At 42.5% G+C, this 25894-nt stretch overlaps 1 protein-coding gene across 1 annotated transcript in view; it reads left to right on the top strand.

Annotated features, from left to right (window-relative positions):
• Window positions 1-2232: 2232 nt before the first annotated feature.
• LOC126336632 (UDP-glucosyltransferase 2-like) overlaps window positions 2233-25894 on the top strand; it is an 88626-nt gene continuing 64964 nt past the window's right edge. The window contains exons 1-2 of the mRNA XM_050000524.1: window positions 2233-2387; window positions 8980-9158. Of these exons, the coding sequence (XP_049856481.1) occupies window positions 2369-2387; window positions 8980-9158 (198 nt within the window). The 5' untranslated portion in view covers window positions 2233-2368. The remainder of the gene's footprint in view (window positions 2388-8979; window positions 9159-25894) is intronic.

Genomic DNA, 25894 nt, shown 5'->3' with positions numbered 1-25894 from the left:
AATAGGTAAAAAGACGATGGCTAGTAGAAATCCTTGGGTAACAGAAGAAATATTGAGTTTAACTGATGAAAGGAGAAAATTTAAAAACGCAGAAAATGAAGCAGACAAAAAGGAATTCAAACGTCTCAAAAATGAGGAAGTGCAAAATTGCTAAGCAGGCATGGCTAGAGTACAAATGTAAGGATGTGGAGGTTTTCTCACTAGGGGTAAGATAGATACAGCCTACAGGAAAAGAGACTTTTGGAGAAAAGAGAGCCACTTGTATGAACATCAAGAGCTCAGATGGAAACCCCGTTCTAAGCAAAGAGGGAAAAGCAGAAAGGTGGAAGGAGTATATAGAGGGTCTATACAAGGGCGATGAACTTGAGGACAATATTGTGGAAATGGAAGAGGACGAAGATGAAAATGAAATGGGAGGAACAATACTGCGCGAAGAGTTTGTCAGAGCTCTCAAAGACCTGAGTCGAAACAAGGCCCCGGGAGTAGACAACATTCCATTAGAACTACTGTTGACCTTGGGAGAGCCAGTCCTGACGAAACTCTTCCATTTGGTGAGCAAGATGTACGAGACAGGCGAAATACCCTCAGACTGCAAGAAGAATATAATAATTCCAATCCCAAAGGAAGCAGGTGTTGACAGATGTGAAAATTACTGTACTATCAGTTAATAAGTCGCAGATGCAAAATACTAACTCGAATTCTTTACAGACAAATGGAAAAACTGATAGAAGCCGGCCTCGGGGAAGATGAATTTGGATTCCGTAGATATGTTGGAACACGAGAGGCAATACTGCCCCTACGACGTATCTTAGAAGAAAGATTAAGGAAAGGCAAACCTACGTTTCTAGCATTTGTAGACTTAGAGAAAGCTTTTGACAATGTTGACTGGAATACTCTCTTTCAAATTCTGAAGGTGGCAGGGGTAAAATACAGAGAGCGAAATGCTATTTACAATTTGTACAGAAACCAGATGGCAGTTATAAGAGTAGAGGGACATGAAAGGGAAGCAGTGGTTGGGAAGGGAGTGAGACAGGGTTGTAGCTTATCCCCGATGTTATTCAATCTGTATATTGAACAAGTAGTGAAGGAAACAAGAGGAAAATTCGGAGTAGGTATTAAAATCCATGGAAAAGAAATAAAAACTTTGAGGTCCGCCGAAGACATTGTAATTCTGTCAGAGACAGCAAATGACTTGGATGAGCATGACATTGTAATTCTGTCAGAGACAGCAAATGACTTGGATGAGCAGTTGAACGGAATGGACAGTGTGTTGAAAGGAGGATATAAAATGAACATCAACAAAAGAAAAACGAGGATAATGGAATGTAGGCGAATTAAGTCTGATGATGCTGAGGGAATTAGATTACGAAATGACACTTAAAGTAGTAGATGAGTTTTGCTGTTTGGACTGGAAAATAACTGATGATGGCCGGAGAGGATATAAAATGTAGCCGGGCAATGGCAAGGAATGCGATTCTGAAGAAGAAAAATTTGTTAACATCGAGAATAGATTTAAATGTCAGGAAGTCGTTTCTGAAAGTATTTGTATGGTGTGTAGCCATGTATGGAAGTGAAACGTGGACGATAAATAGTTTAGACAAGAAGAGAATAGAAGCTTTCTGAATGTGGTGTTACAGAAGAATGCTGAAGATTGGATGGTTAGATCATATAATTAATGAGGAGGTATTGAACAGAACTGGGGAGAAGAGGATCTTGTGGCACAACTTGACTAGAAGAAGGGATCGGTTGGTAGGACATATTTTGAGACATCGAGGGATCAACAGTTTAGTACTGGAGGGCAGCGTGGAGGGTAAAAATCGTAGAGGGAGACCAAGAGATGAATACACTAAGCAGATTCAGAAGGATGTAGACAGCAGTAGGTACTGGGAGATGAAGAACCTCGCACAAAATAGAGCAGCATGGAGAGCTGCATTAAACCAGTCTCAGGACTGAAGACCACGACAACAACAACGGTATCTAATCGTCAGTCAGTGATTTGAGCTGCACAAGGCAGAGATGAATATACTCGTGGACTCCTTTCTTCTTCGAACTGGCCCAGTATCAATGCTGGAGGCGGTGCTACGCGGAACTAGAGCGATGTATCGTTGGTTGTGCTCCCTTGTCTGCCCAGCATGCGTGTTTTACAACAATTAAGGAGTAAGGACAAGAGCGATAACTCCAGCTTCTGACGGACGCGAAAGAAACACTTGCGTAACTGCCCTCGCATACTCACGTAGTGGGGGAACGCGTCTGTAGGAATGTCTCTCTAGGTCAACAGCAGTAGCGGCAGGAGTTCCATGCCGGGCAGCTGGTGATCGTCGCTTTCCCGAGCGCCTCGCTTCCCAACCGTAATCAGCTGTTGTTAAAGATGTCGGGATACCTTTACGGTAAGGAAATCAATCTGTTCGTTATCGTCCTCGCTATAGGGGTAAACTACGCTACCAACAAATTTGGACCATTTCAAAGTATGGCTGAATCAGTTATTTCCCAATTATGATGCCAGAGGACTCACTAGTGACGAGGTGCACATGGCAAGCTCTTGCTGAGCTTGAAAATTTTTCAACAGTACTTTACTTTCGTGTGCACAACTACGACATATAAATTAAAGGAAAACAGTGATTTTGTTCGTACGGTAACTTCAAGATTAGCGTAGGTATGATCAATGATTCAGTATCCATTGTAATTATGTTATAATGTTACATATCAGTAGAAAAGTATTCACAGACACGAACATTCATATATACTAACTATATTAACTCACAAAAATAATGCTGTAAGCAATATTAAAATGTGCAGCTAGTAAGATCCAGTGATATGAGTGTAATCGCTTTTACATTTGAAATATAGTCACGAGGAATTCGTGAAGCGAAATAAAATAATCGTTTGTGCCAGATTGCATTACATTAGCAAATTAATCCTTACATTTCGACGAAATAAATAATATTGGTTTATCACAATGGGCTTAAAAAAATTAGAAAAGAGTAATGACGGCTGCAAGTGATATATAGCGATGCCGCGACTGTCACGGAGCCAAATACAACAGTAGCTACTACAATGATAGAAGATGAGCGATATGTATTTTGTTTAGACGTGAATATCGTCCATTAAATGTAATTTCGCTTACCTTATTCGTCATTTCTATCTTGGTTCTGTACAATTCTACCTGATGTATACGCTTCCAGTATGAGTCCTTTTTTTTGCCGTAGCTGTATATCTTAAGAAAATTGGCTAAGTCCCACAGGGAAGTTCTGTGCCACGTAGTCGCAAATTGTGGAAGTACAGGCACTAAAAAATGTACTGTCCGTCTCCTAGCCGGCCTTCCTTTTTAATAGAGGATTTCCAGTATTTCCATAATCGCTCGATGTCCTGGGTGTGAACCGACTGATACTCAGAAGACACGAATTCCACTGAATGGTTCACAAATTCGTGGTGAAATAGTTCTTTCTTAAAAGTACTGTACGGCTCTCAGTTTTCTATTCTTACTTCGGTTCCGTACAAGATAAAGTTCTTAATAAGAAGCACTAAAGTTCGTTTATACCTGTAATACACTTTGATATTGAATTATTTTCTAGATTCTCTTTCTTTACCTCCAAACACCCAAATATGTTCAGTTTAATTCTTGAGAAACCTTCTTTTCCCTTATTTTAAACTTGTGATGTGGGTTTAACAATTTCAACAATCGTTTTGACGCCACCTTCATCAACGTTGCCATCGGTCACTATTATTAACATACCTCACGACAGAAACTACAGGAAACACCAACAGTGTTAATCGTTAATTCGGTTTCCGAAGATGTGTTTTCCTGTGTGTATTCTTAAACTCGGCGGGAAACCAAGATGATACTCCGCGGTGTTGTCATTTTACAACTAACAACATGTTTTTTCTTATACTTGTTCTTTTCCAACATTTGGTACAGTATAACCGGAATGGGAAGTTAAAATCGCTAGTTTTTTAAACCAGTTTGACACCTATTTGCCCATTACAGTCCACGCAATTTCTAATGTCGTGAGTCGGAAACAGATTGTATAAGCAACAGAAGTCTAAAGAATTTTGCACAGTAATCAGTCTAGGAACCAAATCGCATCACGTGATAGTAATGCTACTCGAAACTGTAGTGGCGTCAGTCATCTCTGTAATCAGATATTCAGTTGTCAACGAAAGTCTATCAGAAACAGTCTCAGAGCTTTCGCAAATTTTTTGAAAGCAACTGGCATGTATAACCATACCTCCCGAAACGATTGTTTATTATATAGGTCTTTGAATGTATCAAATGTGTCTGCAATCCGTAAAGAAACCTTTGAAACGATTTAAAATCTACACAGTTACATCACAATGACTTTTTTATTTTATCCTGATATTAACACGATACGAGAAATTTCTTTAATGTTATATTGAAAAAGTCGCTCGAAGCGTGATTCTTTGCCGCAGATTGCGCCATCGCTGTAAACGAAATCGACATCTGGCTCCGTGACAAACACGCCTTCGATATACAGGGTGTCCATAAATGTTTACCCTGATAACAAAACAGTATAACTCTTTACTGCATGCCGTACAGGAAACATGTTATCCTACATACACCTCTCCTAGTTAATTTTTGAACTTCACATACACATTTAATGCTGGTAAAACACTTCAACATTTAAATCACTTTAACATGTGCACCGTTCATAAAACGCAAAATTGCAAAATGTTCGCGTTTTGGGCGATCATCTGGTTATAGGTATATACTTTAAGACGTATGCGAACCATTTTATGCCTGTATAAATTAGCTCTCGAAAATCCCGTGTGGCTTGTCTAATCCAGTTCTGTGGCGGCCCCGTGAATGCAGTTTGAGGTGCCTGCACAGTCTCCTCTGAAACAGATGGTATCCCTCTGCTTTTCCGTTTCTGAACTGATCCCAATGCTAAAAAAGTTTCTATCCATTTCTGATTAACTTGACATCAGCTACTTTGTTTCCGTAATGGGGCACAAACGTTCGCTGCACAGTAGTCGGTGATATATCTGCGTTACACAACACAACGAGCCTTCTCCTGGGGGGAAACCAGTTTTACGATGTAGCTCACACAGCTCTCCTTGTGGCGGAAGTTTCGAATGAGACACAGGTGTGCAAAAACTTCATGGGTTCCCTAGTAACAAAAAACAAACGTTATCATCATAAATATAATTAATATCTAATCTTGAAATCAGGGTAATCTTTGTGGGCACACTGTATTTCGCTTGCAGGCGTTCTTGGAAATTACCAGAAAAAGTGACTTTGCTTAAATAACTTTTAACTTATCATTATCAAATCAGTTAAAAAATATTGAGAAGTGCACTTTGCAAAGCTTATTGCTTGACATATCTCTGAAGACTCGTCACTGAAGTATCTTTCTTTCTTTCTTTCTCTCTCTCTCTCTCTCTCTCTCTCTCTCTCTCTCTCTCTCTCTGTTTCAGTGTCTCCGTGGCAATTTTGTGTTAAATAATCAATGGCGGAAAACATCTTCCTCCATCATCTCAGTACACCGCCAGCACACATATACGAAGCCTCATGTTTCCTTCGGATACGATAAGTGCACATTTACACGTGCATTGCCTCGTCAGCAACAGATGTCAACTGTTCGACTCTCTTCCAAAAACAAATATGTCTTTGGCCTACCCAGTAGAGTTCTCCTTCAAATGTAACAAAAATATTTACACATATATTTTATTTTATGTAACACACTCTATTGTCTGAATATTATTTGAGCCCGCTCCTGCACAGCGGTTGTCCAGTGCTACAAACATGAACAATCCCCTGCGTCGACAACGTGTAGAAACATTAAGTTAGCTAGTTTTATTCTTCAATATTTCCAGTTTTATTCTCAGAAATACAACATACGCATTTAATACCGGTATACAAAGGAATAAAGTTTAAACTTTTCACAGAAAGCGCACGCAGATTTTACTCCATATGTACAACAGACGTTTTTGGTCTGAAACGACATGCAGCCACCGTATCACAATAACGTTATCGACAAAACTGTGAATTTAGTATCACAAAAACAATAAGAAATAAAATTACAATTTCACACAGATAAAATAAAAGTATTTGCTTCACTAGCAAGTGATACTAGTAATTATGTTTAGGTAGTATTGGCATGTATTGAGATACTTCAAAATTAATTACGTAAAGAACTGTCAAATGAAAGAAAGAACATTATGTTGTACAGTAATGTCTCGAAATTTTGTTTGCCTTGAATACGTGTTATTGTCTTGAATTTACTCTTTCATTTCAAGAGACCCTCTCTCGTTACTCTTCTTCGTTTCCTTGACTGTGCCTCCCAGTTGTGACAGGGTCTGTCTATACTAGTCAGTTACCCATTCACAGTTTTGTCGCTGATGTTATATTTATACAGTGTCTGGATGTCGTTTCAGACCACAAACGTCTGTTATCCATGTAGAGTAATATCTGTGTGACCTTTCTGTGAAAAGTTTAAACTTTTTTTTCTTTGTATACCTTTATTAACTGCATGTATTGTATTTCTCAGAATAAAACACTGGAAATTTTGAGGAAGAAAACTAGCTAACTAGATACTTCTACACGTTGTCGACGAGAGGACTGTTCATGTTCGCGACACTGAACAAGCGCTCTGGAGGAGCGGTGTTTATATCTTCCCCTAGCCACACTGATTCACGTTTTGTGGTTTGCCCAACTCTGTTACGGTAAATGGTGGAAAATAGGGGGGGGGGGGGGAGTGGTGGGGCATTCGTCTGTGATGGATGTGGCCGATTTTCTCTTTCATCTTTTCGTACTCGAATTTGAGCTCCGTCTCTGACAATTTAGCCGTTATCTTAAAATGTTATCTTATTTTGTTTTGTTTTGACATCTGGAATACCTTCGTCTGTCCTCTATGTACTCCACAAATAGAATAAACGATTATAACACGAAACTTAGTGCACGTCGTTCATCGTTCTGAGAAATGACAATGAAACTACAGAACGAACCACTACATGCTCGTAGATACATTCACAATGACGAGACCAAGGAATTTGAAAATAACCAGCACAAACTGGGCCAAGAAAATGTTCAAACGTCCTTCATCATTTTTTCTGTGTGTAATCACGTTACGTCGTTCTTGTCTGTATAATTTTATGCATACCAAGAGTTGTCTACCTTTCCTGCTGTGCAAAACCCTAATGCTGGACCCATTAATTTAACGCAATAAATGAATCGCTACAAATACATAAAATATTTTATTTAACCGTAAGTTGTAATCATGAACAAAATGGCTAAAATGGCTCTGAGCACTATGGGTCTTAACTTCTGAGGCCATCAGTCCCCTAGAACTTAGAACTACATAAACCTAACTAACGTAAGGACATCACACACATCCATGCCCGAGGCAGGATTCGAACCTGCGACCTTCCAGGCTGTAGCGCCTGGAACCGCTCGGCCACCTCGGCCGGCGCAATCATGAACAGGTTGTGGGAATGTTTTTACAAAGTACACCAATAAAAGATAACCAGCGTCGAACATTCAATCCACTATGCACGGCATTACATAACAGGAACAAAGAAACGAATATCATTGTTGACTGCTTTGTGACTAAACTAGAGAAACTTCTTATACAAAATGCCTAATCCTTGGTGAGGATAATTTCCTTGTCAATATTCCTATATTCTCATGGTTATCTGAAAATGAAATGATGTTTGCGATACTGATACAGGATATTTATGTGCATTTTTGTTCGATCCCGAAACCGCTCTCCATCAAAAATTATTTTTTGTACACTTGTGACAAATACCCAGGTAGTAAATCCGAGAACTCACTCCAGGATCTGATTTTTTAGCGCGGGTTTTAAGAAGGCCGCCTTTTCAGTTTTTTTACTGAAACATTGCAGGAGAAACAGTTTTTTTCTATTAAACTATTTACTGTTTTAGAAAAAAATTATGCATTTTGATATACATCCTTACAAGGTGCCGAAGCAGTTTTACTAGCTCAAAAACGTGGTTTTAAAAGGATTCGCTGCTCATACTTTTGTTTACGTGTTACGACTGCTCATACATGTGACAGATGAGACCATCTCAGTTGTGATAGTTTCCATAAAACTCCAACGTATCTGGTTAAGAAGACACTCCTTCAGGCCACTAGTGGCCTACCGGGACCATCCGACCGCCGTGTCATCCTCAGAGGAGGATTCGGATCGGAGGGGCGTGGCGTCAGCACACCGCTCTCCCGGTCGTTATGATGGTATTCTTGACCAAAGCCGCTACTATTCGGTCGAGTAGCTCCTCAATTGGCATCACGAGGCTGAGTGCACCCCGAAAAATGGCAACAGCGCATGGCGGCCCGGATGGTCACCCATCCAAGTGTCGACCACGCCCGACTGCGCTTAACTTCAGTGATCTCACGGGAACTGGTGTATCCACTGCGGCAAGGCCGTTGTCTTCCTAGTAAAGAAACACAAAGTAATTCTTTTCACCTTTCACCTCTCACTACAGAGGTACACTGATGATTCAAAACATTATGATCTCTGCTCATCGCGAGTTTGAATACCGCCCGGAGGCGCTGCACGCACTTGGTGGGGGAAGTCTATAATCGAAGAAAAGACGAAGAAGCCGGCCGTTGTGACCTAGCGGTTCTAGGCGCTTCAGTCTGGAACCGCGTGACCGCTGCGGTCGCAAGTTCGAATCCTGCCTCGGGCTTGGATGTGTGTGATGCCCTTAAGTTAGTTAGGCTTAAGTAGTTCTAAGTTCTAGGGCACTGATGACCTCAAATATAGTCCTATAGTGCTCAGACCCATTTGAACCGAAATCGAAGTACAGTCATGAGTTCTACCGGTCGTTTTCTCTATGTCTATTGTGTGCGCAAGACTCATAGTTAGACACAATTACGACTTAGTGACATACATTTATCTCAACATTTCTCACAATTTATCACACTACATAACGTTTATTCAATGTTGTTTTCATAAAAACAATTTAACACGTGTCATTTAAATGTAACTAACATTTTTGCAGAGAAAGCACTTGCCACACTTCTGCTACTTTGGCTGATGAGTCAGGCGTGTAATAGCTCCAAGATTCTGGTGGTGTGCCCGACGCCATCCATCAGCCACCAGAAGCCTTTCCACATTTTAACCAAAGCTCTGCTCCAGAGAGGTCACCAGGTCACGTTTTTCACCGCCAACCCACTCAAGGTAGGTCTCGCTAGTTGGTTAACCATTATTTAAACGCACTACTTTGTTTCACTGTGAGACGAAGTTATATATTCTGAGGTGATAAAAGTCAGGGGACAGCGATATGCAAATGGCGGTAGCATCGCGTATACATACAAAAGAACAGCGCTTTGGTGAACCTGTTGTTTGTAGTCAGATGATTCGTGTGAAAAGGTCTGCAACGTGGTTGTGACCGCAATGACCTTGAGCACGTAATGGTAGTTCGAGCTAGACACATGGAACATTTCATTTTGGAGATCGTTAGGGATCTCAATATTCCGAGATCCACCTTGTCAAGCGTTAGGAGATTCAATATTCCCAGATCCACATTGTCAAAGGTGGGCCAAGATTACCAGATTGCAAGCATTATCTCTCAGCACGGACAACACAGCAGCTGACGGTCCCACTTCACGACCGAGAGCAGTGTCGTTTGCGTAGTCGGTGCTAACAGACAAGCAACACAGCGTGAAATAAACGCAGATATCAATGTGGCACCTACGACCAACGTATCTATTAAGACAGTGTGGCGAAATCTGGCGTTAATACACTACTGCCCATTAAAATTGCTACACCAAGAAGAAACGCAGTTGATAAACAGGTATTCATTGGACAAATATATTATACTAGATCTGACATGTGATTACATTTTCACGCAGTTTGAGTGCATAGATCCTTAGAAATCAGTACCCATAAAAATCACCTCTGGCCGTAATAACGGCCTTGACACGCCTGGGCATTGAGTCAAAATGAGCTTGAAAGGCGTGTACAGATACAGCTGGCCAAGCGGCTTCAACACGATACCACAGTTCACGAAGAGTAGTGACTGGCGTATTGTGACGAGCCAGTTGCTCGGCCACCATTGGCCAGACGTTTTCAGTTGCTGAGAGATCTGGAGAATGTGCTGGCCACAGCAGCAGTCTAACATTTTCTGAATCCAGAAAGGCCTGTACAGGACCTGCAACATGCGGGCGTGCATTATCCTGCTGAAATATAGGGTTTCGCAGGGATTGAATGAATGGTAGACCCGCGAGACGTAACAAATCTGAAATGTAACGTCCACTGTTCAAAGTTCCGTCAATGCGAACAAAAGGTGACCGAGACGTGTGACCAACGGCACCCCATACCATCACACCTGGTGATATGTTAATATGGCGAAGATGAATACACGCTTCCAATGTGCGTACAGCGAGATGTCGCCAAGCACGGATGCGACCATCACGATGCCGTAAACAGAACCTGGATTCATCCGACAAAGTGACGTTTTGCCATTCGTAAACCCAGGTTCGTCGTTGAGTACACCATGGCAGGCGCTTCTGACTGTTATGCAGCGTCAAGGGTAAGCGCAGCCACGGTCTCCGAGCTGATAGTCCACGCTGCTGCAAACGTCGTCGAACTGTTCGTGCAGATGGTTGTTTCCTTGCAAAATTCCCCATCTGTTGACTCAGGGATCGAGACGTGGCTGCACGATCCGTTACAGCCATGCGGATAAGATGCCAGTCATCTCGACTGCTAGTGATACGAGGCCGTTGGGAACTAGCACGACGTTCCGTATTACCCTCCTGGTCCCACCGTTTCTATATTCTGCTAAGAGTCATTGGATCTCGACCAACGCGAGCAGCAATGTCGCGATACGATAAACCGCAATCGCGATAGGCTACAATCCGACCTTTATCAAAGTCGGAAACGTTATGGTACGCATTTCTTCTCCTTATACGAGGCATCACAACAACGTTTCACCAGGCAACACCGGTCAACTGCTGTTTGTGTATGAGAAATCGGTTGGAAACTTTCCTCATGTCAGCACGTTGTAGGTGTCGCCACCGGCGCCAATCTTGTGTTAATGCTATGAAACGCAAATCATTTGCATATGACAGCATCTTCTTCCTGTGGATTAAATTTCGCTTCTGTAGCACGTCATCTTCGTGGTGTAGCAGTTTTAATGGCCAGCAGTGTAGTTACTGTTTCGCGAGGATTTCATTGTACGTCACGACTACAGACATGTAGCTGCAAACAAACGAAAATTAATAACGAAGTTTTATTTTTTTCGAGGTAATATATAAAGCTTTGTGACTAGCATATATACTTTGCTCAAAATTGCTTGAGAATAACACTTAGCACCTGGAAGCGTGAAGCTGAGTTAGCACATCCGATTCGGAATAGACGTTTAGTCTAATATTTCATTGAGATCGCTTTAATTCGCAAACTATTCAGTGTACAAAGACGAAGATGGCAGCTGTGTTGTAGAAGAGCTGAACTGTTTTCAGACATCTGCTGTCCGTAGCCGTCTTGGAATCCGCGGTCGGTTTTGGAACAGAAAATGATAAAGAAAACCATTTCCTTTGTGTAACATACAAAAAGTTAATGAAAATGCACTTCCTGCAGACGTTAATGAATTTTATAAAAGTGGAATGTTTTTCGTTATTGAATTTACACGAACGCCCTATGTGAACAACATGTTTAAGATATACTGTTTGCCTAAAAAAAAGGAAGTCCTCGTACGGAGAAGGAAAAGTAACGAAACGCCACGGATGGCCTAGATGTATGCGTTCATTCAATTTTTCGGTTGGATAGGGCGTCATAAAGCCAATTTATTCTCTCATGAGGCAAGTTGATCCACAACTGTTGTAACTGGTCCTAGACATACTGAATACTGACACTGGGAGAGAATGGAACAGAATAACGTCCAAGCTGGTTACACACAGGATCAATCGTCTACTGCAGGAAAAGCGCTTCTCCAATTTATGACACTGTGTGAATTATTCGCATTTTCGTGATTATGGATGCAAAAACCTACAGTTTTATGTGGAAAGAACACGTCTATATATATCCATGGCCTAGAGACAAGATGTAAAATTTCAGTTTAGCGCAGGAACGACGCACCTCCTGGAGTGGTAATGTTTATGCTCTAAAAATGGCTCTGACCACTATAGGTCATCACGAGACAGAGAAAATTCCTTACCCCGGCGGGAATCCAACCCGGGAACCCGGGTGCGAGAAGCGTGAACGCTACCGCACGACCACGAGCTGCGGACTTCTGCTCTAACTGTGTGCGTGAGATATCAGCACAGGAAGCGTTCTATGCAGGAAACTCTCCATTAATGTAGTTAATATTAACAATATGATGAGAAATAATGCAAAATTTTATATTTATTATACGGGGAGGCTTTCTATAATCAACCGCACATTGTTGCCATGTGCTCCTGCTTATCCACAGGGCTATGTTGGACTAAATGAGAAGAAATTAGCTGCATAAGTACGTACGTACCAACAGAACAACGTGACTTTCATGGTGAACTACTAGCTAAACCCACAACAACAGCCGGTTTAAAATTATGTTAATAAAGCTCCTTACATAGAACTACTAGCTAAACCCACAACAACAGCCGGTTTAAAATTATGTTAATAAAGCTCCTTACATAGATATTTTGTATTTATGTGCTCTCATTCTTTATTGAATTTCTAACAGTGTAACTTTATAATGTAACAGAAACGTCGTAAAATTATTTCCTTTTTCTTTAAAGAAACATGTCCTGCGTCGAAATTTGTGAGCCATAAAAATAGTAACTTTTTTGTTACTAAGAACACCTGGGATAGGGTAGGAAAATGGGTCCTATAATGCACTATCAGTTTAAAATATTTTCTGAAGTAAGAAATAAAGTTTCTGAATTAATTACAGTCTATTAAAACTGATTTACTGCTTTTTGTTTTCTTAGTTATTACACTTTATTTGAGAAACAGCACTTCTCCATCGCTTTTAAACAATTCTGTAGCCTTTTGTATTGCTCTCATGTTATCGATCAAGATGTAACAAAATTTTCACTAAACACTAGGAAAGGAAAATATGTCATGGCTCTCCTTTCCTCGCTAGATTATCCCTTACACAATGCTTTTTTAAATTTTCTTTTATTTTCTGGGAAATGTCATTGAATGGAGAAGCGTTGTTTCAGGAATAAACGATTCTGTTCTATCGGGGACAGATCTGCGGACCTTGTTGGCCAGAGGAGTACCTCAGCACCATGCATGCAGTTCATAGTCACACCTGCAATCTCTGGACGATCATAACGGTGTTGAAAAGTGGCACCACGATACTGTTGCATGAGAGGTAACGCATGGGGGTGCAGGATGTTTGCAATGTACCATTGTGCCATCAGAGTTCTCTCAATTTCTGCCAGAAACCATACCTGAGGGCTCCCCACTTCGTGGTACCCGGAGTAACACCACTGAGCCCAAAACACTGGAAGAAAATGACCTCTCCCCAGACTACCATCATAACCGCCGGTGACTGTAATCCAGATAAGTGTAGAACCGTGATTCACCGCTCATCTCAGTGCGGCACGACTCGTGAGCAATCTATGTTGGCTGGTCCTGACATCACTCCAAACGCAGCCTTCTGTTTCTTTATGTTAACAGCACTCTATACATGGGACGGCAATTCCCCCATCCGACTGATGCTGGTTTCTGACCAAAGGTTAGGATGACTAATTTTGCAAAGAGTCCTTTATTTGTTCTCATATGGCAGGTGCAGATGTGTGGAGATTACCATGTGCTTGGTGCATAATACGGCCATCCTCCCTTATGCTGGCTTTAAACATATAGTTTTTCCAGCATATCAAGTAGATTCAAGTCGCCACCGCCTACAATTGTATGATTGGGGCACCTGTTTGAAATGGGACTCAAGTTTCTCTGAAATGTTCAGCAACTACATCTTCTGAGTCGAGGGGTCAGTAAAACGATGCAATTAGTAGTTTAGTCCGATTGTCAGGTATAACCTCTATCCATACCATTTTGCAAGAACTATCTACTTCAGTTTCACTACACGGCAAACTACTTCGGACGGCAGTAAATACTCAACCACCAACTGTATTTAATCTGTCCTTTCTGAACACTGTTAGATAGTTTGAAAAAAATTTCAGCTGAACTTATTTCCGGTTTTAGCCATCTTTCTCTACATATAACTGTTTCAGTTTCAGTTCTTTCTATTAGGGCTTGGAACCCAGGTTCTCTACCAAACTATGACAGTTTTCAACTACAATACCGATAGTCTCTGCAACTACCTTACTGTGTTTTACCTGCGCCCTTTTAGACGGACGCCCTTTCTGTGGTTCCCTGAGACCCTCTAACCTAAAAAACCTCCCAGTCCCTTCCACACTGCCCCCGCTACTCGAGCAGCCGCATCCTGTGTGTAGTGGACTCATCATCTATTATGCGGAACCCGGAAACCCATGACCCAATGCCGCAGGTCAAGGAATCTGCAGCCTTCCTGGTTACAGAACCGCCCGAACCTCTGATTCAGACTCTCCACTCGGCTCGGCACCAAAGGACCACAGTCGCTTGTATCGACGATGCTGCAGATGGTGAGCTCCACTTTAACCTCGGAAACTGGCAGTCTTTACCATTTCTGCTAGCCGGTTGAAGCCAGAGAGAATCTCAACCGATCCAAAGCGACACATGTCTTTGGTACCGGCATGAGTCACCACCTGCAGCTGGCTGTATTCTTCATGGCATTCGGAAGCACCCTTTCCACATCCGGAATGACTCCCCCAGTATGCACACGGAGTGCACAATGGCTTCCTTCCGTCCTTGGCAGCCATGTTCCTAAGCGGCCCTATTGCGTGCCTAACGTTGGAGCTCCCAACTACCAGCAAACCCATCCTCTGTGAATGCCCAGACCTTGCGGGCCGGGAAACTTCCTCTGGAACAGGGTGGATGACTGCATCTGGTTTAGAGACATCGTCAGCCACAGTAACGCCCGGAACCTGTCTGTCAAACGAACTGGGGAGGCCCTATGAGTGGCCCTGTGGAAAGTTTTTCACTGCTCTGCCAAACTTTTGAATGATCTCCCACTCGACCACAGGTGGTGGGTCATCCTCAGTGCAGGCCATACCTGGGGCGGCCACAGCCACATGCTCGGCATCCCTCTCATCACTGCACCTGACCCCCCATGGTAATGCCCCTTGGCAGCGGCCTCAAGCAGGGTGACGGAAGCCAATGCAGCCTGGAGCTGTGAGTGAAGGGTCGCCAACTCAGCTAGCATATGTACACGGCAATCGCAGTTCCTATCCATTACTGCAGTTATTCCTGTTTGAAGTTCCTAAAAATATGTAACAAACGAATGGTGCACTCATTAGCAGCAGGAATTCGAAATGCTTTCTCACTGGCGGTCTATCTGACAGTGAGCTACACTAACCAAAACAAACAAAAGCCTGTACGACACGAGCGTCAATAACAACGGCGGTACTGTAAGCTGTGCTGTTTTTAAAGTAAAAATAAAAGGTTGTGCCTAGTAAGCACTTGAACGAGCATGAAATTGCAAAAAAAAAAAATCTAGTATCTACACAGGTATCTGTAAATAAGTCGCTCCTGTTGGAAGCTCGTAATAATATGTAAGAAACGAACCGTGTACTCGCCGTATTAGCAACAGGAATACGAATTGCTCCATCTCTGACGGTCTATACGACACTCACACACGCATTCCTGTAACTGAAATCGCTATAAGAACCACGGCCCACGCACAACGCTACGACAGACAGTGCAAAATTTGAGATGAATATCAAAAGATTAGGTAACTTTATATCAAAAGTATTCTAAAGGAACTTTTCATTTGAAATTTCATAAACGCAATATTAAGAAACCATGTAGCGTATAAAAAAAGCTCTTTATAATCTGCAGATTTTTGTTTAATACTAAAATTTTTAAAAATGATTGAAAACGTTTCCTTTACTCTAACTGTTAACCCTTACTCATGTGATAATAAAAGTTCAAACTAAATGATTAATGACGATACTTGAGATTTCCTGTTAACATACTTCCACATTTAAATAACGCAAATGAATTCATCATTAATCCAGTGTATTCTAGTGGACGAGAATTACCGCAAAAACTCTGGTCACCCATCTCCATAACAGACAACATGAGTCAACCAGTGCGCAATGCACCACCTTAACGGTATTGCGCTACGCACTATGTTCTCTACATGCCAGGGCATCAGCAGCCAAACTAGTTACTTCTCGCGCAGCTTAGCGCACCTTAAGACAGCATTATTCTAAAGCAAGCCACCTCGACAGCACTAAATATCCCTAGATACCACTTGAGCTAGATAACTATTCAATACAATAGCCTAAGGAATCATCATCACATCTAAATTAGAACTAAGGGGCTGCTCTGTTGGGCACCAGAAACTTCCTTATAATACTACTTGTAATGTAATTAAGCAGAACACTGGCAACCAGTATCAAAAGGCAGCACCGATTGTGCTTTTACAAAAATTACACAATCATCATTTCTCTGCACACACTGACTATGGTAAACTGCAAATATACTTCCTTCGGCAGAACATATTAAGAGTGTAATACACTACTGGCCATTAAAATTGCTACACCGAGAAGAAATGCAGTTGATAAATGGGTATTCATTGGACAAATATATACTAGATCTGACATGTGATTACATTTTCACGCAATTTGGGTGCATAGATCCTGAGAAATCAGTACCCAGAACAACCACCTCTAGTCATAATAACGGCCTTGATACGATTGGGCATTGAGTCATACAGAGCTTGGATGGCGAGTACAGGTACAGCTGCCCATGCAGCTGCAACACGATACCACAATTCATCAAGAGTAGTGACTGACGTATTGTGACGAGCCAGTTGCTCGGCCACCATTGACCAGACGTTTTCAATTGGTGGGAGATCTGGAGAATGTGCTGGCCAGGGCAGCAGTCGAACATTTTCTGTATCCGGAAAGGGCCGTACAGGACCTGCATGATGCAGTCGAACATTATCCTGCTGAAATGTAGGGTTTCGGTGGGATCAAATGAAGGGTAGAGCCACGCGTCGTAACACATTTGAAATGTAACGTCCAGTGTTCAAAGTGCCGTCAATGCGACCAAGAAGTGACCGAGACGTATAACCAATGGCACCTTGTACCATCACGCCGGGTGATGCAGCAGTATGCCGGTAACAAATATACGCTTCCAATGTGCGTTCACCGCGATGTCGCTAAACACGGATGCGATTATCATGATGCTGTAAACAGAACCTGGATTCATCCGAAAAAAGATGAATTTTTTGCCATTCGTACACGCAGGTTCGTCGTTGAGTACACCATCGCAGGCGCTCCTGTCTGTGATGCAGCGTCAAGGGTAACCGCAGCCATGGTCTGCGAGCTGATAGTTCATGCTGCTGCAAACGTCGTCGAACTGTTCGTGCAGATGGTTGTTCTCTTGCAAACGTCCCCCTCTGTTGACTCAGGGATCGAGACGCGGATGCATGATCCGCTACAGCCATCTGGTTAAGATACCTGTCATCTCGACTGCTAGTGATACGAGGCCGTTGGGAACCAGCACGGCGTTCCGTATTACCCTCCTGAACCCACCGATCACATGTTTTGCTAACAGTCATTGGGTCTCGAACAATGCGAGCAACAATGTCGCGACACGATAAACCACAATCGTGATAGGCTACAATCCGACCATTATCAGAGTCGGAAACGTGATGGTACGCCTTTCTCCTCCTTAGACGAGGCATCACAACAACGTTTCACCAGGCAACGCCGGTGAACTGCTATTTGTGTATGAGAAATCGGTTGGAAACTTTCCTCATGTCAGCAAGTTGTGGGTGTCGCCACTGGCGCCAACCTTGTGTGGATGCTCTGAAAAGCTAATAATTTGCATTTGACAGCATCTTCTTCCTGTCGGTCAAATTTCGCGCCTGTATCACGTCATCTTCGTGGTGTAACAATTTTAATGCCCAGTTGTGTACTTTTACAGGCACTGGCGCTGACGGCGTATCCGTCCGCTTTTATCGCACGTGTGGCGTTGGGAAAACATGTATGAACAAGAATCGCAAATACAACCTTGCACGACCATCACTTATGCGTAAAATCTGTAATCACTTTCCGCGATAAGAGGGCAATACGTTATAGCAGGAGACTTACAGCAACGAGCACAGAGAGCGAGAGAATGAGCGACCCACGGCTTGGTGTTAGCCTCAACCAAGGCAAACGGGATGACGGCAGAACCGTGCCACAACGCTGGAACGACTAACGTAGGTCGCACTCGGTGTTGGCACGTGGCATCAGACTCGGACAACCCTGACCTCATTCCGCGCCGTCTGATGGTGTGTGTCACCCACCACACGAAGTCCACATTTAACTTGTAGCGTCTGCTGTCCAAGGGCTTGGTCGCTGCACACGCAATAGCACCTCTTATCACTATGAGAGATTTTCTCTAAATCAGAAGTGAATTCTCGTCAAAACAGCGAAATCATGGCTCTCGCAGAAACAACAACGGCGGAACAAAATCCAGCTGCACGCCAATCACAGTTTCAGCGACCAGAGCACGCCTACGTGAGATAGCCATCAACTACGGTGACTAATTTAAATTAAACATTGAATAGAAAAGCTGTGGTACAACACAGACCAATTAAACTCAACAACGAAGTAAATGGTCTCCGTTCAACAGCCGAGTATTTATTTATTTATTTACACGTCAAGTTCCGTAGGACCAAATTGACGAGCAAATCTCCAAGGTCATGGAACGTGTCAGTACATGAACTTACAACACAAAAGTAATAACAGATAAAAATATATGTTCATGAACTTGAAAAAAAGTCAGTCCATAAGTTTAAGTAAACGCTATCAGCAATACAATAAGAATGAGCTTAATTTTTCAAGGATATCCTCTACACAATGGGGAAACTCTTCAGTTTCGATTTGAAAGTGCGTAGATTACTGCTAATATCTTTGAATTCGAGTGGCTGCTTATTGAAAATGGATGCAGCAGTATACTGCACACCTTTCTGCAAAAGAGTTGAGGAAGTCCGATCCAAATGGAGGTTTGATTTCTGCCCAGTATTAACCAAGTGAAAGCTGCATATTCTTGGAAATAAAGTAATATTGGTAACAAGAAACGACAACAAGGGATATACATATTGAGAGGCCAATGTCAAAATACCCAGATTCGTGAACAGGGGTCGACAAGAGATTTGTGAACTCACACCACTTATTGCCCGAACCGCCCGTTTCTGATCCAAAAATATCCTTCTAGAATGGGAAGAGTTACCCCAAAACACAATACCATACGACATAAGTGAATGAAAATAAGCAATGTAGACTAATTTACTTATCGAAGTATCACTCACTTTTGAAACCGTTCGAAAAGTGAAAATGGTAGTATTAAGTCTTTGAACAAGATACTGAACGTGGGCTTTCCACGACAGCTTACTATCTATCTGAGCACCTAGAAATTTGAACTGTTCAGTTTCACTAATCATATGCCAGTTCTGTAAGATTAAAAAGTCAGGTTTTGTTGAATTGTGTGTTGTTGTTGTTGTGGTCTTCAATCCTGAGAGTGGTTTGATGCAGCTCTTCATGCTACCCTAACCTGTGCAAGTTTCGTCATCTCCCAGTACCCACTGCAACCTACATCCTTCTGAATCTGCTTAGTGTATTCATCTCTTGGTCTCCCTCTATGATTTTTACCCTCCACGCTGCCCTCGATGCTAAATTTGTGATCCCTTGATGCCTCAGAACATGTCCTACCAACCGGTCCTTTCTTCTCGTCAAATTGTGCCACAAACTCCTCCCCAATTCTATTCAATAACTCCTCATTAGTTATGTGATCTACCCATCTAATCTTCAGCATTCTTCTGTAGCACCACATTTCGAAAGCTTCTATTCTCTTCTTCACCAAGCTATTTATCGTCCATGTTTCACTTCCATACATGGCTACACTCCATACACATACTTTCAGAATCGACTTCCTGGCACTTAAATCTATACTCGATGTTAACAAATTTCTCTTTTTCAGAAACGCTTTCCTTGCCATAGCCAGTCTACATTTTATATCTTCTCTACTTCGACCATCATCAGTTATTTTGCTCCCCAAATAGCAAAGCTCCTTGACTACCTTAAGTGTCTCATTTCCTAATCTAATACCCTCAACATCACCCGACTTAATTCGACTACATTCCATTATCCTCGTTTTGCTTTTGTTGGTGTTCATCTTATATCCTCCTTTCAAGTCACTATCCATTTCGTTCAACTGCTCTTCCAAGCCCTTTGCTGTCTCTGACAGAATTACAATGTCATCGGCGAACCTCAAAGTTTTTATTTCTTTTCCATAGATTTTAATACCTGCTGCGAATTTTTCTTTTGTTTTCTTCACTGCTTGCTCAATATACAGATTGAATAACATCGGTGAGAGGCTGCAACCCTGTCTCACTCCCTTCCCAACCACTGCTTCCCTTTCATGTCCCTCGACTCTTATAACTGCCATCTGGTTTCTGTACAAATTGTAAATAGCTTTTCGCTCCCTGTATTTTACCCCTGCCACCTTCAGAATTTGAAAGAGAGTATTCCAGTCAACATTGTCAAAAGCTTTTTCTAAGTCTACAAATGCTAGAAAAGTAGGTTTGCCTTTCCTCAATCTAGCTTCCAAGGTAAGTCGTAGGGTCAGTATTGCCTCACGTGTTCTGATATGTGTACGGAATCCAAATTCATCTTCCCCGAGGTCGGCTTCTACCAGTTTTTCCATTCGTCTGTGAAGAATTCGCGTTAGTAATTTGCAGAAATCTGGACTTAGATAACATCAGGATTTAGATTATATGAATTCTTTATTCTAAATCCGTCACAGTTGCGGTTAATTATGCTCTCGACTAATTTCGAACCACAAATTTCATTTTGAAGCCAGGTCTATTTAAGCTGCACTTACAATGCTTTGTTAGGTGACAGACAATGCATCGGAAATATACACATAATACACAGCCATTGGAATGTCAGACCAATTTCACGTTGTAGATGTGTTCACAATGTGTATTTGAACTAGACTGACGACTGCTGTGTTATGTGTATTACATATGCGCAAACTGACTGTCACCGAATCATAGGCTTGGCTTCAAAATGAACTTTGTAGTTCGAAACTAATCTACAGCATAATTAAACGCAACCGCGACGGAATTACAACAAAGAATTTAAAGTAACAGGTGCATGGAACCTCCTACTGTTTCTTCTACTGTTTTTTTCCCCATTCCTGCCATTTGTTCCCTTACGCTCTCCCTGAAACTCTGTACAACCTCTGGTTTAGTCAGTTTATCCAGGTCCCATCTCCTTAAATTCCCACCGTTTTTCAGTTTCTTCAGTTTTAATCTACAGTTCATAACCAATAGATTGTGGTCAGAGCCCACATCTGCCCCTGGAAATGTCTTAAAATTTAAAACCTGGATCCTAAATCTCTGTCTTACCATTATATAAACTATCTGAAACCTGTCAGTATCTCCAGGTTTCTTCCATGTATACAATCTTCTTTTATGATTCTTGAACCAAATGTTAGCTATGATTAAGTTGTGCTCTGTGCACAATCCATATTCACCTACTACGTTTCCTTCTCTCCCTTTTCCTAGTGACGAATTACAATCACCCATGACTATTAAATTTTCGTCTCCCTTCACTATCTGAATATTTTCTTTTATTTCATCATACATTTCTTCAATTTCTTCGTCATCTGCAGAGCTAGTTGGCATATAAACTTGTACTACTGTGGTAGGCATGGGCTTCGTATCTATCTTGGCCACAATAATGCGTTCACTATGCTGTTTGTAGTAGCTTACACGCATTCCTATTTTCCTATTAATTATTAAACCTACTCCTGCATTACCCCTATTTGATTTTGTGTTTATAACCCTGTAGTCACCTGACCAGAAGTCTTGTTCCTCCTGCCACCGAACTCCACTAATTCCCACTATATCTAACTTTAACCTATCCATTTCCATTTTTAAATTTTCTAACCTACCTGCCCGATTAAGCGATCCGACATTCCACGCTCCGATCCGTAGAATGCCAGTTTTCTTTCTCCTGACAATGACATCCTCTTGAGTAGTCCCCGCCCGGAGATCCGAATGGGGGACTATTTTACCTTCGGAATGTTTTACCCAAGAGGACGCCATCATCATTTAACCATACAGTAAAGCTGCATTGCCCTCGGGAAAAATTACGGCTGTAGTTTCCCCTTGCTTTCAGCCGTTCGCAATACCAGTACAGCAAGGCCGTTTTGGTTATTGTTACAAGGCCAGATCAGTCAATCATCCAGACTTTTGCCCCTGCAACTACTGAAAAGGCTGCTGCCCCTCTTCAGGAACCAACCACACGTTTGTCTGGCCTCTCAGCAGATACCCCTCCGTTGTGGTTGCACCTACGGTACGGCTATCTGTATCGCTGAGGCACGCAAGTCTCCCCACCAACGGCAAGGTCCATGGTTCATGGGGAGGATTGTGTGTAAACTGTAAAAACTGAGTCTTACTGTGATTTAACTTTAGTTTATTTTCTAGAAGCCGTGAACTGGGGTTATATATTGCACTACTTGAAACCATCCCGTACCATATTGTAATACCATCTGTCAAACCGATAACTCAGAGAAGTCACGCGGAATTTACAGTGCAAAAATTCGGGATCAACAATGTAACCACGGAACCCAACACTTTGCCCTATAATGCCCGAGCCGCACAACGCTGATTCCGCGACGAACAGGAAGGTATCACTTGTATCAAGTCACAGGGCCGACAGACATCTCCTCGTCTCAGGCCCGGGGACTGGACGTTTGTGTTGTCTTCATCATTTCATCATAGCTTAGGAAAAGTGGTGGTACTGGACAATGAAAAATTGCTGATTTGTACGGACGCTGATAACCACGCAGTTGAGCGCCCCATAAACCAAATATCATCTTCATATCATCATCATCATCATCATCATGATCATCCTGGCCTCAGCCTCGCACCGCGTGTGTTCACTCGACAGGCTAGAAGCTACGTCAGTTCCCCCTCAGCTCCGCCAAGTGCAGCGGCCACCAAACAGACGTGCGAGTTCAGATCGCCGGATCGACAAACATCCAGCGCATGCTGATGCAGGTCTGGAAGCGGTTTTTTCCACAGGGAGAGTGGAGGAGTCAAGTTTTCTGACACTATCACTGTGGTATGAAGTTCCGATGGGCGCAGACATTCTTCCATCAGTCTCCAATGAGCACAGACTCTGCCTTCAGAATCGGCCAGCAGTTACCGGAGGGCACAGTCTCTGTCTTCAAGCTCCGACGGCGGCTATACTTTTACATCGTTTGGTAAGCACTCCTTTGCTGCTGGTAATCCTTTCGGGGTGTGAGGCCGTGATCCACGAAACTCTGCTATTCATAAGGTTTTGTTCAGAACTGAGTTGCTATAGCCAATTTCTACACGGAGAAATTCAAACAGTCAGTCTTCAGAAAAAGCAAATAAGAAACCATTTCGTTGGTATTGGTCTGTGGATGACACATTTCTGGTCTGCTCACTTGGTAAAGAAGCTATGGACGAATTCTTTGGTTCTCTAAATAATATAAATCCAACAATCCAGTTCACCAAGTAAACAAATAATGACAAGAAAATACCTTTCTTGGATGTTTTAGTTGTGAGACAGACCGATGGAAGTTCCGAACATAAGGTTTTTCGAAAAGCATCGAACACGAATCACTATTTACATAAGAACTCTAATCATAATTCACAACAAGAGAGGTGCCATTAAAAGTCTTATAGACAGAGCCAAAAAGATTCGTACGCCGAAATACCTAGACGCCGAATTAAAATATCTAAGGCAGGGGTTGGACAAAAATGGCTACTCTGGAAAGGAAGTAAACAGAACTATACGACCAAATAACAAGAGGGCCGAAGGACCAGCATGAAAAATAACTATGGAAGACTACAGTTTCTCTCTTTCTCTTTTATTACAAAAGTAACAGATCAGATCTGAAATACTTTGCAGAAACATTACACTAGACTGGTTTTTAGACCAACAAAGAAAATAGGACAGGCACTCCGATCCGCGAACGATAAACGCCATCCTCTGTCTCTATGTGCGGTATGTGAAATTCCGTCTACGTATGGTAAAGTTTATACTGGAACAACCAAGAGACCGAGCGAGGTGGCGCATTGGTTAGCACACTGGACTCGCATTCGGGAGGACGACGGTTCAATCCCACGTCCGGCCATCCTGATTTAGGTTTCCCGTGGTTTCCCTACATCACTTCAGGCGAATGCCGGGATGGTTCCTTTGAAAGGGCACGGCCGATTTCCTTCCCCATCCTTCCATAATCCGAGCTTGTGCTCCGTCTCTAATGACCTCGTTGTCGACGGGACGTTAAACGCTAATTTCCTCCTCCTCCAACCAAGAGAAGTGTAGATACACGGCCAAAGGAACACAAAAGTCTTTGCCAACTAGGGAGAATAAACAAATCGGTTGTAGCAGAGCATGCTCTTCAGCAAGGAAGCCACCAAATGAAGCGTTTTTGAAGCAAAAATTTTGTCTACAACGACGAACTATTATCCATGGCTATGTAGAGATGCCATTGAAATATAAAACATTAGTTCCAGTATTTCTACGGAATCCAAACTGATCTTCCCCGAGGTCGGCTTCTACTAGTTTTTCCATTCGTCTGTAAAGAATTCGTGTTAGTGTTTTGCAGCTGTGACTTATTAAACTGATAGTTCTGTAATTTTCACATCTGTCAACACGTGCTTTCTTTGGGATTGGAATTATTATTTTCTTCTTGAAGTCTGAGGGTATTTCGCCTGTCTCATACATCTTGCTCACCAGATGGTAGAGTTTTGTGCTCTGAAATAAGATAAAATAAAATCTGTCTTACTGAATTTAGTGCAGTAGTATTTTTACTGTTTGATGTCTATTATTGTCTATCATCAGCTAGGTAGATTCGACTGGTGCACAGATAGTACGGAACACCGACTGGTGTTTAATGTACGCGTTGTTTATCGTATTTTCACATGACGTCGTAGTATTACACACATCTTTTGATACCACTTTCACTTCTTGTGCAGGCAAGGGGACCGTATGTACTTGCCCTCACCGATTTATTTCATGTTGGCAGGGTGTATGAAGCATGGCTAAGAGTTGAAATTACGAAATGAGGAAGAAACAGCTCTGAACCGTTTTCGAGAAATCTGAGTTTGAAAGTTTTAGGCATGCGTACAATACTACGTATGGTCGCTAACAGGCGAGGAGACAGTAGCAAAGTGATTCAGCCTGCCTTCGGCAGCGCTGAGGCGAGCACTTTCTTTTTGCGTACTGCCTGTTGTGATGCTTACGAACGAGCGAGCGGCTGTTTACTTCTGCTGAGAGTCCGATCCGATCGACCATCATGGTGTTTTCGTACCGACAAGTCACGGATAAATTAACTTTTCCTCCGGCTCCTGACCGACCAGAGGCGTAAGACGTAGAATGTTTATACAAGACGAAATGCGTCTCCCGACGCAAGATGTTCTCGGAATTCGTTCTTCCACTCTCAGTACTACTCTGTACATAAAGCTGGCGAAAGAAGAGCTGTGTGCCGACGTTGTGCGGCGCCATGCTTATAGTATCAAGTTCCGATACTCTGACGCCCATATAGGAGCTGTCGCGGTTGATGACGTTGATTTTGGCCTCCAAACGTTGACGGTCTTCGAACTCCTGTTTCGGAGTGCCTTCGGATGTTGTGGTGGTCGTTTTTAAACCTTGTGGCAACGTCGTCAGTCATGTTACTGCGACGTGGAAGACGTTCGAAACGTACGTGTCCGCAGTGGTATCCGTTAGATAGAAACTGAATTGAGGAAACAGGTTCAGAGTGTCGCGGCGATAACATTGAATAAAATGTTCTCGGGTTTCCAACCGCGTCAATTGCTTAAATCCACACGAGCTTTCGGCCGAGCA

Source organism: Schistocerca gregaria, chromosome 2 (assembly GCF_023897955.1).
Source record: "Schistocerca gregaria isolate iqSchGreg1 chromosome 2, iqSchGreg1.2, whole genome shotgun sequence".
Lineage (NCBI taxonomy): Eukaryota > Metazoa > Arthropoda > Insecta > Orthoptera > Acrididae > Schistocerca > Schistocerca gregaria.
This window is presented reverse-complemented; position numbering and strand designations above follow the sequence as displayed.